At 40.5% G+C, this 15036-nt stretch overlaps 1 protein-coding gene across 1 annotated transcript in view; it reads right to left on the bottom strand.

Annotated features, from left to right (window-relative positions):
• The window catches only part of ACAD11 (acyl-CoA dehydrogenase family member 11), a 110812-nt gene that overhangs the window by 62219 nt on the left and 33557 nt on the right, over positions 1-15036 (bottom strand). Inside the window, exons 6-8 of the mRNA XM_075546924.1 lie at positions 6375-6516; positions 5887-6008; positions 3236-3342 (exon numbers count right to left, since the gene is read on the bottom strand). Of these exons, the coding sequence (XP_075403039.1) occupies positions 3236-3342; positions 5887-6008; positions 6375-6516 (371 nt within the window). The remainder of the gene's footprint in view (positions 1-3235; positions 3343-5886; positions 6009-6374; positions 6517-15036) is intronic.

Raw genomic sequence — 15036 nt, 5'->3', positions numbered from 1 at the left:
TCCAAATTCCTCAGACTGAGTTGCTGTGTTTGGTTTTATCTCCCGTCTTATGGGGTGAATGTAGAATTATTTTATTTTGCATAAGAAACTTTAAAGCTTAAAGTACCACTTGGGGAAAAGACATGAGACCAGCATGACCTCGGTCAATGTGTTTTGAATTCTTATTGAATGTCCTTGTCAGACTCTCTTTTTAAAAAGGAAGAAAAAGGACCAGTGGTGAGAGTGGTGATATTGGGAGGGTGGAGGGAAGGTGAGGGAGAAAGGTGGAACAGAATACAAGGTCTACATATAACCTTCTCGCTGGGGGACAGACAGCAGAGAAGTGGGTGAGAGAGACGTCGGAAGGTGTAAGATATGACAAAAATAATAACTTATAAATTATCAAGGGTTCAAGGGGGAGGGGGGAGCGGGGAAGGAGGAGGAAAATGAGGATCTGATACCAAGGGCTCAAGTAGAAAGCAGGTGTTTTGAGAATGGTGATGGCAACACATGTATGAATGTGCTTGACACAATTGATGTATGTACGTATGGATTGTGATAAGAGTTGTATGAGCCCTTAATAAAATGATTTTTAAAAAGGAAGAAATTTAGCACAAATTTAAGAAGTGTTTGGGTCGGGTCTGAACTAGGCAGCCCCCATTTGGACTAAGCTGAAGCAGGTCCGGGCCCTGCACAAGTTTCCCTGCACATCCCCAAGGTCAGCAGCAGCCGATGTTACCGGCTGGAAGAAAGCAGTAAGGAGTCGACCAGCAATTCTCCTGGTTTCCACACCCCACAAGCTAATAGCCCTACATTCCTCACCACTCCTTTAAAAAGCCCTCCTCCAGCTGCTGAGCACGACTTCCCTGACCTGTTGGCCTAAGTCATGGAACCTCATCCGGGAGTTCCTCTCACCTAATAAAGCTATTTCTGTTTCTGCCCTCCTTTGTCCTGTCATGTCCGTCTTCCTCCCTGTTCCTCAGTTTCGCCTTTACAAGAAGATTCTGTAGTTCATTAAAAAAAAAATGACTCAATGCCACTGAGTCAATTCTGACTCACAGAGACCCTATAGGACAAGGTAGAATTATCCCTGTGGTTTTCATGGCTGCAAATCTTTCACAGGAGTAGAAAATCTCATCTTTATCCCGTGGAGTGACTAGTGAGTTCGAACTACTGATCTTGCGGTTAGCGGTCCAACGTGTAACCGGTATATACCACCAGGGCTGCTGGTTGGTATAGATCTGTTTCATAAATGCAACAGCTGGATATATCATTGTAAATAACAACCGTATTTGGTCATTCTGAAGAACAGCACAGTATCTGTTTATACTGTGGTGATCTCAAAGGTCCATCTCTAAGGTAAATTGTAAAACCAGCTGTCCTACGCGGTACTATGGGGACTGGCAACGGAACTGGCATTTTCACAAACAGCATTCTGCATGTGCTCAGGAAGGCTATGCATCACTTCGCTTGGCTGGAAGTGTGAGTCACAAAATGTGTTAGATGCACTACTGATGGAGACCTGGTTGTCAGAGATGCTTATTCAATCAATGCTTGAATAACATTTCATGAGTCATGTCACTGGTTTAGAGCAATATTTCTACATGAATAAATCATTTAACATAGCATCTCATTGTACAAGGTTTGTGTGTATAACAACAATTATAAGGAAATGTGAGAGTACAAAGAGACTTTTCCCCAGCTTTTTCTCCCCCAAAGAAGGCCAAACATCAGAGGCTATTTGCCAGCATATGGAGGGTGGTCAGATGCTTAAGAGACTTCCTCCCTGAAGGCATTCAGTTGCCAGACTACTGTCTGATCCCACCACAAGAAAGGCCCCCTCCCTGCTGTTAAGGACAATGGGCTACTTCTCCCTAAAGGCTTGCAGGCCATCAGTCTGGTTCCTAAAGGTGGGGTATACTCCCTACTGATAATGGTTTCTATAGTGAACCAGAGAACAGGTCAAACCAGCTCAGTGACATCCAAAATTAGGCTGCATCCCTGAATCTAGGATCCACCCATCTTGTCACATGTGTACTACCAATACCTCCCCCTTCCTAGTGTGTGCATACCCCTAGATTGTCCCCCTCTCACTGCTGTATAACCTTTAGTACAACCCCTTCCTGAGACGTATGTCTTCACCTGTAGTTAGGGGGTTTGCATGCCCCCAGAGAATATATAATCTTTGGTTAGCAATAAATCTCTCTCTCTCCACGTGGACCGCCAAGTGAGATTGAGGTGAGCATGCTACTATGAAATGTGTCTGACTCCATTATTTCAGTCTCTCTTCTATCTCTCATGGTCTTTTTGGCTTTACTATAATCGTTACTTATTATTGCTGTACAATTGTGCCAACCAGACCTGTGATGATTTGTTGGGGGCTAGATTCCTTGACAAGGAAATGTTAGGCAGAGAGTGCAGGGATGAGAATGTCCGTTAAAGCATGCCCAGAGAGCCAAGCACGGGAACAAAGGGCGGCGCACTGCACATGCTCAGAGGCTCAGGTTTCCCGCTGGTGGGCATGGGTGGGCGATAAACCTGGATCAGCCCACCTGGGCCAGGTGAATTCAATTCAGCCAATGGGGTCGATCAGGGGTTGTCCACCACGCCTCCCCATTGAATCCTTGGAAAGGCAGGAGCCCAGAGGGAGATCTTTGCTTGACGCTGAACAATTTCCGCCAGGCTGCATGGTTGGGAGAAGTCCTATGGGTGCCGTGTAAACCTGAAACTTCTTCTAACTCTCATAAAATTCACTTGGGTCATGAACCAGGCTTCGGCGTGAATTCTTTCTTGCATGAAGCCAAGGACGGAGGTACAACTCTATCTCCAGAGAGTTATAACAGAAACTTTTGACCATTTGGTTTGTATCCTTAAAAGATTATGTACTCTAGTTGGTGCCCCAGATACTTTACATTATGAATTTGGGAATCCTTTTTTACACAGCTAGGTTGGTAGTTCAAATTCATTAGCTGTTCTTTGGGAGAAAGATGAGGACATCCGCTCTGTAAAGATTTGAAGCTTCGGAGACGTGATGTCAGGGCACTCTGATTTGGAATGGATCTGGTGGGAGTGGGGTGGGTTTGTCTTTTAACACAGAAGAGCTTTACTTCAGAAACGGCTGGGACTGGCACAGGAATGACTGCGTGAGCATTTCCTAGCCTTTTCAAGTTAGAACATTCACACGCCCACTGGAAGTACAATGAAGATTCTAATTAAAAAAAAATCATTTTATTGTTGAAAAATCAGTTTTGTTTACCTTTTTGAGAGTTGTAGTCCAGTTTCTGCCAGAGGTTTCACAATATTGGCAAACAAACAGCTATTCTCAGATGAATTGTTTCCAAGAAGATATCTACTATAGACACCCTGTAAATTAATAGAGCAATTATGATTTACTGAAAATTATTCTTCAACTCTCTAATAAGTGTATCAATAATTTATCAGCCATGTGGTCCATAGTATGGAATCCAAGCATGGAATAGATTGTAGTAAGTCTACTCTTATTAATCGCAAAACTCACAGATTGGCAGAATGTGAATTAGACTATCATTTCTATAATTTATATGTAGGGGTAAGGTATTTACACACCTATAAATTAAGGAATCACACTTATGTCATCTGGGTAACACACTCTCATCCTAACAGAAGATTTAACTGGGAATACAACCAAATTGGAACATGAGCTCAGCAAATACTAAAGTTATCAAAATCTGTAACTTATATCACTCCTAAACATATTACTCGCCCTTCCTAACAGGGAAACATTTGTAAAGCAGCCACGATAAGATTTGAAAAATGAGAGAAACAAGGAGAAAACAAATTTATAGCTTCTCAGAATGTTTTTCTTCATTTTTCAGAATGTCTATTTTAGTAATAAGTTCTACAAAATGAAAAGAAACTTGCCTAAATTTGAATTAAACTTAAGAATATTTGAGGTTTATCTAAATGTATTCCTTTGAACAATGTTAGTTTCTTTCTTAAATCTCCCTGTTTTATGCTTACAACATAATATAAGATTCCAATCAAAACTATTGCCATGAAGCCGATTGGCAGACCCGGCGGCCCTGAGTGCGTGAGAGCAGAAGTACCCTGCTCCACAGTTTGCAGTGGCTGATCATGTAGGAATCTTCTTACAAGGTATTCCTTCCAACGTGTTCTGGGTGGACTACAATTTCCAATCATTCAGGTAGCAGCTGAAGTCCTTAATCCTTTTCACCACTTAATATGACACAACCCCCCTGGGAAAAATGTGCACTAGAACTCAAATCATGAAAGAGACCAGGCTTACTGGTTGAATAGAGACTGATAGGACCACACCCCCACCCCCAAAATGTAGATCTCAGTCTCCCTTCAGGTCTGGAGTTGAATAGTGAACCATTTAAGATCAGAAGGGTAGCATTTTCCCCCAGACAAAGTTCAGAGGGTGAGGACAGAGGAAGAATAGCATGAGCAAACGAGGAGGAAGTGGGATAAATGACGGTACAAGGAAAGGACTGCAATTCAGATTGTGTATGAATTACTGCATGTGCTAGCCAGAAGGTCAGCGGTCTGAAACCACCGCTGCTCCATGGGCGATAGAAGGGGCTTTCTACTCCTGGAAAGAGTTACAGTCTTGGAAACCCACAGGGACAGTCTACCCTGTCCTGGTAGACCTAGGGTCACCACGAGCTGGAATAGACTCGACGGCAGTGAGTGAAAGTGGATGTTGCTTTTGTAACTCTTCACCTAATTCACAATAAATCGAGGAAAAACAGACCCAAACAAAAAAACGCCTAAAAAAGAAAAAAACCAAAAAAATCCAGAAACCACAAACAACTCAATTCCATTAATTCATCTTATTTTTATACCTCATTCTTTAGGCTATAAAGCACTGCAGAGTTTTCCATTATTTCCAGTTTCACATTGACATTGCTGTGGAATGCTCATGATTATCTGTCTCTAAGGCTACCCGTGCAGAGTTTACCACATGTGCATTAACCGCAATCATAACCCATGCCAAACATCTACTGGAAATGTAAAGCCATTGGAAGTACAAAGCCCATTTGGTGTCTGATCTGTAGAAACTGACAGACACCGAGAAACACACTCCACCCTGTTTTGGGAAACCACCTGGTTTAACATGCTGAGCCCTGAGAGGATGCAGAAAGCTGCAACACATCCATTTCCTAGAAGACGTCCCAGTTGTTTGTGAGAGCAGGAATCAGAGGGCTGGAAAAATAACTAATTTTCCTGAATCCTATTTTGCCCTTCTTTTTTGCTTCTAAAATTTTTTATTGACATCTCCTCCACTCAACCTTAGCTCTTTTCACTTATGCTTATGAGGCATCTCAATTTATTAAATTAATCCCTGAAATTTAAAGTACCTAGAAAATGGATGCAAAATTGGATGTAAAGATTCATCTAACAAAGAATGTTACACGAATTTAAATTAAAATGTAATTTCTAAAAATTGAACTTATGCTCAGTTTCCTCTCAAAATTAGCCACAAAGCTATGACATAATTGGGAATCAGAAAAGTTCACTTATATAGTAACTAAAAGTATATCTTGAGAGGCTTCTCTATTGCTACGGAGGAACCCTGGTGGTGCAGGAACGCAGTGCTTAAGAGCTCAGCTGCTAGCAGAACTGTGGGCGGTGTACCCCCCGCCAATCTCTCCACAGGTGAAAGACGCACGGTGATTTACAGCGCTGGGAAGCTTATGGGGTAGTTCCCCTCTGTCCTCTGCAGGGGTGCTGTGGGTTAGAATGGACTCAAAAGTAGTAGTTGTTTTGCTTTTGGGGTATGCTAAGTTCTGTGCTGGGCCCTGGAAGCTACAAAGATAACTCTTCCCGCATCACCTGCTGTGGTCAATCAATGGCTTGACAGTCTGCGGTCAAGATCATTCAATAAGATTTTTAGCTCTTTCTTACCTGTGCAATTCCAGCCATTTTAAAATATGAGAGAGCCAGAAAGAAGTTCCAGTTAGGAAGAGTAGAACTAATTCCCCTGTGGTGGCAATATATTGAAATCAGCTCTTCCATTGGTGGTATCCCTGTGAAAACAGCACATAATCTATGTGTGAACGAAACACATACCATGGTGAATATTTCAAAATGTCAGAATAGTGCAGATACATTAAAAGCAGAGTATTATGACAATCGATCCAGGCAACAAATGATTCTAACTTTTGGCTCCCAAGAGAACATTATAGACACAGTATCAACATTTTTCAGAAAAATTATTAAAAATGCAATGTAACATTCAGAAAAATCAGTATAAATAAAACAATTTCAAAATATTCCCAAGAATAAGAAAGCTATTCACCTAAAAGAGTAAGATAATCCTAAAGTTTTTAAACTATGAAGAATAAAAAAGATAATCTTATATTAACATCGGACTCGGCATTTTCTTTTCCTACCTCTGTTTTCTTGAAAATAAGAACCATGGTTTATCATTGGAACTGTCTTCGGCCAAAGGTAAAACAGAGAAAGGTGGGCTAAGTCAGCCAAAGGATGACCAATTGTTGAGAGCTCCCAATCCAGTACTGCAATAACTCGTGACTGTAATAAAACATAACGTGGTTTCCACACATGAGTATCCAAACCAGTCGAAATAAAATAGTTGAAACCAGAAGCACTCTAAATTATGTTTTGCATCAAATGCCCAGTCTTTACCCACAGTGGTACTTCTCACCTATCAAATAGCTATTTAGTAAAATTAAATACATACAAGTCCTCAGGCTCCTTTACTGATGCTAATCTTTTGATATCGCTACTAATGAGCGGAGGTAAACGCATGAGAAACTTCTCAGCTGGGCGGAATTGTGATCATGGAAAAGTTTTCATGACTAATTACTTTTACTTCCAGAATCTATGAATAATTATCAGCTGTCTCTGGTCATGGATCTAACAACATAACAAATCTTACAGTGTTTAGGCTGATAGTATGCCAATGATCATGAAAGTAGTCCAAACCAGGTAGCATTTCAGTCTGTGCTATGTAAAGTCACCGTGACTCGAGTCTGCTTGACAGTGACTAGCAATAACAAGGCAATAGTGGTTTGTAAGCAAGATATTTCATGTTGGTATAAGAATGTAATTATTATAAATTAAAAAATTGTCTTATGGATACAAAATCCACCATGATATAGCAACAGGACAAAATAATCCTTGTATAATTTGATCCAGTAAAATAAAAGCTTGTGTGATTGTAGTCTGTAACGACACATATCCAGAGGATCAATATCTTTATGTAAAGAGATGGGGCTTTCAACTGTAAATACAAAGGGAAAACGCCATTTGTTCAATATGTGTAGCACGATATAAATGCTATTTGAAGGAAAGGTTATGAAGAATCGTCGCAGTTGCAAGGCTATCGGTCATGATGATGGCCATGGCTGTGATTACACCGAGGGACTGAGGCAGCAGGATTAGGACATGAGCAGGAGAGCCTCTCCGGAGGGCTTTGTGTGATTCCATATATGATACAATTCATGTTGTAAGGGGGTTACTGCAGCTACTAATTTTGAGTAGACTGCAGGGTGCAGGGGGCACTGAGGAGGATGCCATGTTAGTCCAATACTAAATTAAACCCCATCATTTTAAAGTAGATGGAAAATGGGAACAAATTTCTTTTTAAAAAAGATTATGCTTTTAACCCATAAATTCCTATACTAGCTAGGCTATTTTTTCCCACTCTGATATCATCCTAGTTGTTATTTATGCTCCTGATACTCAAAGATGATATACTTTTTCATTTTTAAGGAAATTTATATTTTAATTCATATATATTTATTTTTTCAAAGATCATCTTATTGGGGGCTCTTACATCTCTTATAACAATCCACACATCAATTGTCTCAAGCATATTTGTCCATCTGTTGCCATCATTTTTTTCTAGACATTGACTTTCTATTGAGCCCTTGGGATCAGCTCCTCTTTTTTCCCTCCCTCCCCCCACCCTTGTGACCCCCTTGATAAATTATTATTTTTTATCTTACACTGACCGCTGTCACCCTTCCCCCAATGGTTTCTGGGGTTCATCCCCCTGGAGGGGATGTGTGGTAATGTGTTGATAATGAGTATAAACCAGCTAGCAATTGTTTATGAAATTCTGATGTGAGTGTTAAGGAGTCCCGGTGTGGCGTTTGCAGTGGGTAAGTGCTGGCCTGCAAACCCAGAGGCCAGCAGTTCAAATTCACCAGTCACTCCCTCCTCAGGAGAAAGTCATGACAGTGTTCTTTCTTCCAGATTTATGACACTGAAACCGTGCGAAGCAGCTCTACTCTGACCGACTGGGTCACTGAGTCAGAAGTGACGTGACACCAGTGGGTTTGCTTCAGTGGTCTTTTGTTAGTTTATTAAATTCCTGTGTTATAAAAAGATCACACATAAGTTCTAGTGGTAGAGACGAACCATTTTACTAGTTGCTGAAGAGCTTATTAACAAAGTGATTTCTGATAGTTTTCCTGAAACCTCAGCAGGATAGAAAGCTTTCTAGTCTGTTGCCAATCTTCCACAGACAGAGGTTTATTTTTTCTAGATACACTTTTTGAGTTCTTACATTTCATTAATACATTACCTTTTCAGACTAAAAGCCCATGCAATCCAATGGAGAAAACAGTAGATGAAGAAAGCCAAGAAGAAGAAAATAATAGGATTTTGAATATAAAGATGAAGCTCAGAGAAAAAGTATTAGGAAACTGAATGCCATAGGCTCATTTCTGGTGCGGGTAGTAGCCTTCTCTGCATTCTCTAGCAGCCAAAATTGGGTGGGGACTATGATTAATCACCGTGTTACCGTGCACATAGACCGAAAACAAACCCTCCGTTCCAGAAGAACGTTTCTTGGCACTAATGACCAGGAAAATGTTTTCCACAGATCTGCATGAAGGAGATATTGTGCAGAATAACTCTGATGAAATACTTTCAGCATCAAGTGAACTTCAAAACACTTGTAACCCCAAGAAAGCAGTCTGTGGTGGAAAATGTCTAAAAGAATAAAACTGAGTCAATTAATTGAAAGGCAAGATCGCATGCCAAAGGGCAGGGATCTACAACTAGAGCATTTGAAAAGAATGGAAAAAGACATGAAAAAACAAACGTTTTTAACGCCATCCATTTTATTAAGAGTTGAAGTTACAACTTAGATGGAATTACACAGTATAAATGTCTCAGGCCCAGCTAACCTAGTTTGATGACTTTATTCTGCAGCAACAATATGATGAACTAAGGCAGCGGTTCTCAACCTGTGGGTCGCAACGCCTTTAGGGGTCAAACAACCCTTTCACAAGGGTCGCCCAATTCATCACAGTAGCAAAATTACAGTTCTAAAGTAGCAACAAAACTAATTTTCTGGTTGGGGGGTGTACTAAAGGGTCGCGGCATTAGGAAAGCTGAGGACCACTCATCTAAGGTGAGGGTTGGACAAAATTCAAAACAAAGGGTGAGGAGATTATGGAATAAGTACTAAGGTCAGGAGCCTTTAGAATTCTTACAATACCTGCATTTATTCACAGTCCAGGTATTATCAATTAAATCAAGACTAGAAAAAAATAGCTTTTGAGATGACTGGCCATGCAGCCACATGAAGTCATCAACAGTTGATAAAGTGTGGAATCTGTGCACAGCAAAGAGGATGTGGTCAAAAGCAAGGGGCCTCCCTTTCCAGATCACTGAAGCGGGGCGGCACCAGGGCCTGGGAAACAGCTGGAGTGGAGGGGCCCCTTTTCAGTATTAGGTGCCTGTGGGTCTGAGTTCAAAATATGGCTTTCCTTAATAAAGAACTTTTAAAAAATCTATAAAGTGAAGTTGGTGGAAAACAATTCCATCTCTTATAGTTATAAAATTAAGTTTTATATCAATGCTTTTTTCCCCAGCTCCACTTACATTTTAGAGCCAAGGGGGGCGGGGAGAGTACAATTACAAATTACCATGTTTTCCACAAATCACTTTTTCTTTATAAACCAATGCAGTACGGTTATGAATGCTGGAATCTGCATAAAGCTGAAACTTGTCAGAAAAGAATAAAAATTCAAATATTTTCCACTGAATGAGCCAGATAGAAAAGTGGCAGGGCTGTGCCCTGTTGGATGGGAATGTGTGAGACCCTGCAAAACACGGGAGTCCCCTCAAGTGCCAGATTTTTCAGTCTGTGAGCAAGATGTTAGATATGTGTACCTACATGTGATAGCTTAAGTGCATTGGACAATTAATGAAAGCTGGTGAAATGCCTGTGGAATTGCCTGTCTCTAATTAAGTATTTGTTTTTCAAGTTATAAATGGGAATATGCTGACATTACATTAAGCTCCCAGTCTCAAACAATGCTTCATCAGACGGTTAATCTTTATATTTGGTGTGAAACTGGACTCCCTGAGAAGACTGGAGGGAGTGTGCCTGCGGTGCTACCGACTCCTTGCTTGGACACGTTTCACATACTTCCCGTGTAAGGAGCTACAAACCAGTGGGATTAGCAAGTTGAGTCACATGCTTTAGTTGTATCATGCCCGTTAGTAATTATTTACTGGTTAAACCCACACATTTCTGGAATGTTTATCATTTACATCTGTTTTCTTTTTCTTTGTTATTGTTTTCTACCAATAAATAAAATGCTTGTAAGAACAAGAACAAAAACATCCCCAAATCTTAAATATTACAGGAGTGTGCAACTCTCAGGTCTCCTACAATTCCATCCCCTGCAATCTTTGTTTCACTTGTCGCAGTTATGCGTCCTCTGGTCAGTTCCAACTCAGGGTCCCTGTCTGTGTCCAACAGGACACTACCTGGTCTAGTACCAGCCTTACAATTGCTGCAGCCCCTGAGTTGATCCATCACAGTGAATGGCTCTCTCTTTTTTGCTGACTCTCTACCAAGCATGATGACCTTCTCAGGAACTGGTCTTATTTGATAACATGGCCAAAGTGTGTGAGACAAAGTTCAACATCCTTTCTTCTAAGGAGTCGCCTGACTGAACTTCTAACACAGATTTGTTTGTTCTTCTATCAGTCCATGGTATACTTAATATTTTTTGCCAACACCTTAATTCAAAAGCACCACTTCTTTTGTCCCCTATATTGATTCTCCAGCTTTCCCATGCACATCAGATGATTTAAAATATCAAGACCCGAGTCAGATGCACCTTGGTCTGCAATATGACATCTTTGCTTTTTAACATTTTAAAGAGGGCCCAGATTTGCCCAGTGCAATATTTCATTTGGCTCCTTGACTGCTGCTACCTGGGATGTTGACTGTGGATCTAAGTAAAATGAATTCCTTGGCAATTTCAATCTTTTCTCTGTTTGTTGTGATGTTGCTTATGAGCCGTTTTTGAGGATTTTTTGTTTTCTGTGTTAAGGGGTAACACATTAAAGGATGACGTCTTTGATCTTCAGCAGTAAGTGCTTCAAGGTATTCTGGCTTTCAGAAAACAAGGTGGTGTCACCTGCATCTTCCTAGTTTTCAGGGTCTTCCTCCAGTCCCGATGCCATCTTCTTGTTTATACAGCCCCGCTTCGCAGACTGTTTGCTCAGCAGGCAGCTTGAGTAAGTGTGGGGAAAAGATACAATCCAGACACACCCACTTTACCTGATTTTAATCCACATGATTCAGTTCCAATGATGGTTGCTTGGCCCATGTACAGGCTGTGAATTAGTAAAGGGAGGTGCCCTGGGGCTCCCATTCTTCCCAATAGAATCCATAACTTATCAGGGTTCACAGAGTCGAATGGCTTTGCATAGCCAATAAAACATAAACAAACAACATAAATACAAGCTACCACAGTATGACAAACTGAATAGATACGTGCTGGGAAGTTTTAGTATATATCATGAAGGATTTATTTTTACCCCAATATGCACTTGAAGATTGAAATTATAGTTACATAGATGTTAAGTTTAGAACTGTGATGATTGGTACATAGGACTCCTCTGTATTATTTTTATAAATTCTATTGACTCCATAATTATTTCAAAATTTAAAAAAATTTAAATTATTTTAAAATAAAAATGGGAGACACGGAGTTGATTAATTTTCTTTAAGGTCAGTCTGCTAGGAGATGAAAATTAAACAAACGAGGTGGAAATCAATCCCCAATGGCATTGAAGGAAGTCAATTGTGTTTCTTTCAAGTATTTTTTGGGTTTTGGAAACAAAACGAAGTCTGAAGGTGCAGGATCAGAGTCGAAAGCGTAGAGCTTCAGTTTTCCCATGAAACTCTCATAGGCTAGCCCTGCTGCTCTGGAAGAATCAGTAGGTGCATTGTTGTGATGGGAATTCCTCGAAAACAGTTTGCTGGCCTTTTCCTCATCAACCAGTTTGATGCAGTACAGCACCGACGAAGCACATAACTGTCCTCTAGTTCTTTGGTGCTTCCTTCCCCCCACTATCATGACCTCAGTACTACCTTAGAAATCAGATTAGACCAGAGCATGCACACTGCTACAGATAAGAGCCCGCAACACAGGGAATCCAGGATAGATGAATCCCTCAGGGCCAACAATGAGATTAGAGATTCCAGGAGGATTAGGGGAGGAGAAAGGGGAAATCAATCACAGGGATCAATCTAGAACCCCCTATAAGGAGGATGAACAATGGAAAAGTGGGTGAGGGGAGATAGAGGACAATGTAAGATATGAAAATAAAAGTCCATAACTTATCAAGGGTTTGTGAGGGAGGGTGGACAGAAGAGGGAGGAGGAAGAAATGGGGAGCTGTTATCAGGGCCTCAAGTGGGAAGAGAATGCTTTGAAAATGATGATGGCAGCATATATGTAAATGTGCTTGACACACTGGATGACTGTATGGATTGTGATAAGTGATGTGAGAGCCCCCAATAAAAGTATTTTTTTTAAAAAAACCTTCATAATGAGCCTCATGATGGTCTTCAGTTCTTTGAGAAAATCTATCAAGATCATGCCTTTGGAATCACACACACAAATTGTCGCCAAAATCTGAGCTGGCCTCCAAGCCTTGAACTCAATTGGCTTAGCAGATCCCCTTGGAAGCCAGTTTTGAGTGGAACTTACTTCCTAGGTAGTACTGGTGAATCCAAGGCTTGGCCCTGCTTGCACCACAGTCTATAAAATTGTCCTCATTAGCTTTAATTTTGCTAAAAGACTGATAAAAAAATCAGCTTTTTGAGCTAGATAATCTTCGTGCATAGGAACAATTGTGAGCATGGCACAGGAGCTGGCAGTGTTTCCTTCTGTTGTGCATTAGGTCGCGAAGGGATGTAATTGACTTGATGGCACCCAACAACAACAACAACAACCTAGGTGCAAAGTTTTCAATACCCACAAAGTCAAAAATTGCTGAAACCAAGATGTTTCTTTAAAATTGAAAATGCTGAAATTTGTGCGAACCCAACAAGAGTACATATCAGAGGTAATTCTATAGTCGTCTACCAGTTCTGGACATAGGTCAGAGTGTCTTCATTATTGGAGGCTGGTGGCTATCTTCTCTCTCTTGGCTCATCCTTGAGCTCTTTCTGACTTCCCTTAAAATGCTTGATCGTGGATGATACCCTTCTGGATTGGGCGTGGGCTGTGCTCTGCTGCACCTCGGCATCTTTTCTCCCGTCTGTACTTTACAGTCACTAAAGCTACAGTCTTTCTAACACACAGTTAGTAATGAACAAATGCTAGCTAAGATGAATTCTGCTGGTCACCTGTTATAGCCATTGAGGAGAAATAACTGCAACATTTACGGAGAAGAGCACAAAGTGACTACATCTGATTTCATTAATAATTTTTGGATTACAGTACAAGGGAGCTTCCAAACATTTGTGGAAAGATGCCATTATCTCTCCATTCTATTTTTCCATCAAGCCCCGCTATACTGGCTAGAAGACTTTTACTAGCTGCTATATAATCCTAAAACATTTACTAATGATACAGAAAATAAATGAGTGTTAGAGCTAAATACCTTTCCCAGTTTAAAAAAGAAGAAAGTTTGTGACTAGTAAGGTAAAGTATGGATTTTGGTTAATACTAATTGATCAATATTGGTTCTTCAATTATATCAGATGCATGACACTAATGCAAGGTAGTAATAACAGGAAAAATAGTGCATGGGGGCAGGATACCTTTCTGTAAATAAAGTCTAGTTTAAAAATGGCTCTCCCCCAAAATAGAATATCCTGCTCTTTTGAAGGAGGGGGAAATCTGTTTGGTAACTTTGATCCTATTTAAAAAACATTTTAAAATATGAGATTAACTACAAAGGGGGGAAATTATTCAGCACTTTGTTAACTATTATTTTCAGCATATCATGATTAATGCTAAAATTTAAATCTCTTAGCAGGTACCCCACCATCCACTAAGACAGTGGTTCTCAACCTTCCTAATGCCACAACCCTTTAATACATTTCCTCATGCTGTAGTACCCGCCCCCACTATCCATAAAATTATTTTCATTATTACTTCATACTGTAATAGTGCTACTGTTACGAATCAGGCAGTCCCTGTGAAAGGGTCCTCGAGAAGGCTGAGAACCGCTACACTAGGATATCTGGGTCTGGATAGTCTCGCCCTTACTTAAGCACAAATCAGAAAGCACTACAGCTACAGGACACTCAGAGGCCTCACTGGTTCAAAAGCAGGCTCCAAGGTGAAATCTAGGCCAACTTCTGTTATTTTTTTCCCAACAGTCTTGTTGGCACATAATTTATGTATCACACAATTCAATAGTTCAGTCACATCAAGGAGAATTGTATAATCACTACTACCTTAATTCTAAAACTACTCACCCATGATTAAACCACCTTTAAAATGAATTGTACAATCACAGTCCGGTCTAGTGCTCCCTGCCCCATCCAGCCTTCATTATTTACTCTCCAAATCCCCTTTCCCTCCCTATCACCTGTCCTCCACCCATGTATTTCCTGCAACACCTTGTATCAGTTATTACCATTACCCACTACACAGCTGTGCTTCACAGCTGGGAGATCCAACAGAAAATGATAAAAAATAAAATTGCACTAAGGTGGTAAGGGTAAAATCCTAATAGTATAAAACCACCATCAGCATTCAAAAAGCTAGAGAAGAAAATTCTGTCATAGAACAAGCACCGTATACACTCGTGTATA

The sequence above is a fragment of the Tenrec ecaudatus genome, chromosome 4 (assembly GCF_050624435.1).
Source record: "Tenrec ecaudatus isolate mTenEca1 chromosome 4, mTenEca1.hap1, whole genome shotgun sequence".
NCBI classification, from domain to species: Eukaryota; Metazoa; Chordata; class Mammalia; order Afrosoricida; family Tenrecidae; genus Tenrec; species Tenrec ecaudatus.
The sequence above is the reverse complement of the archived record's forward strand: the minus strand, read 5'-3'. Positions and strand labels throughout refer to the sequence as shown.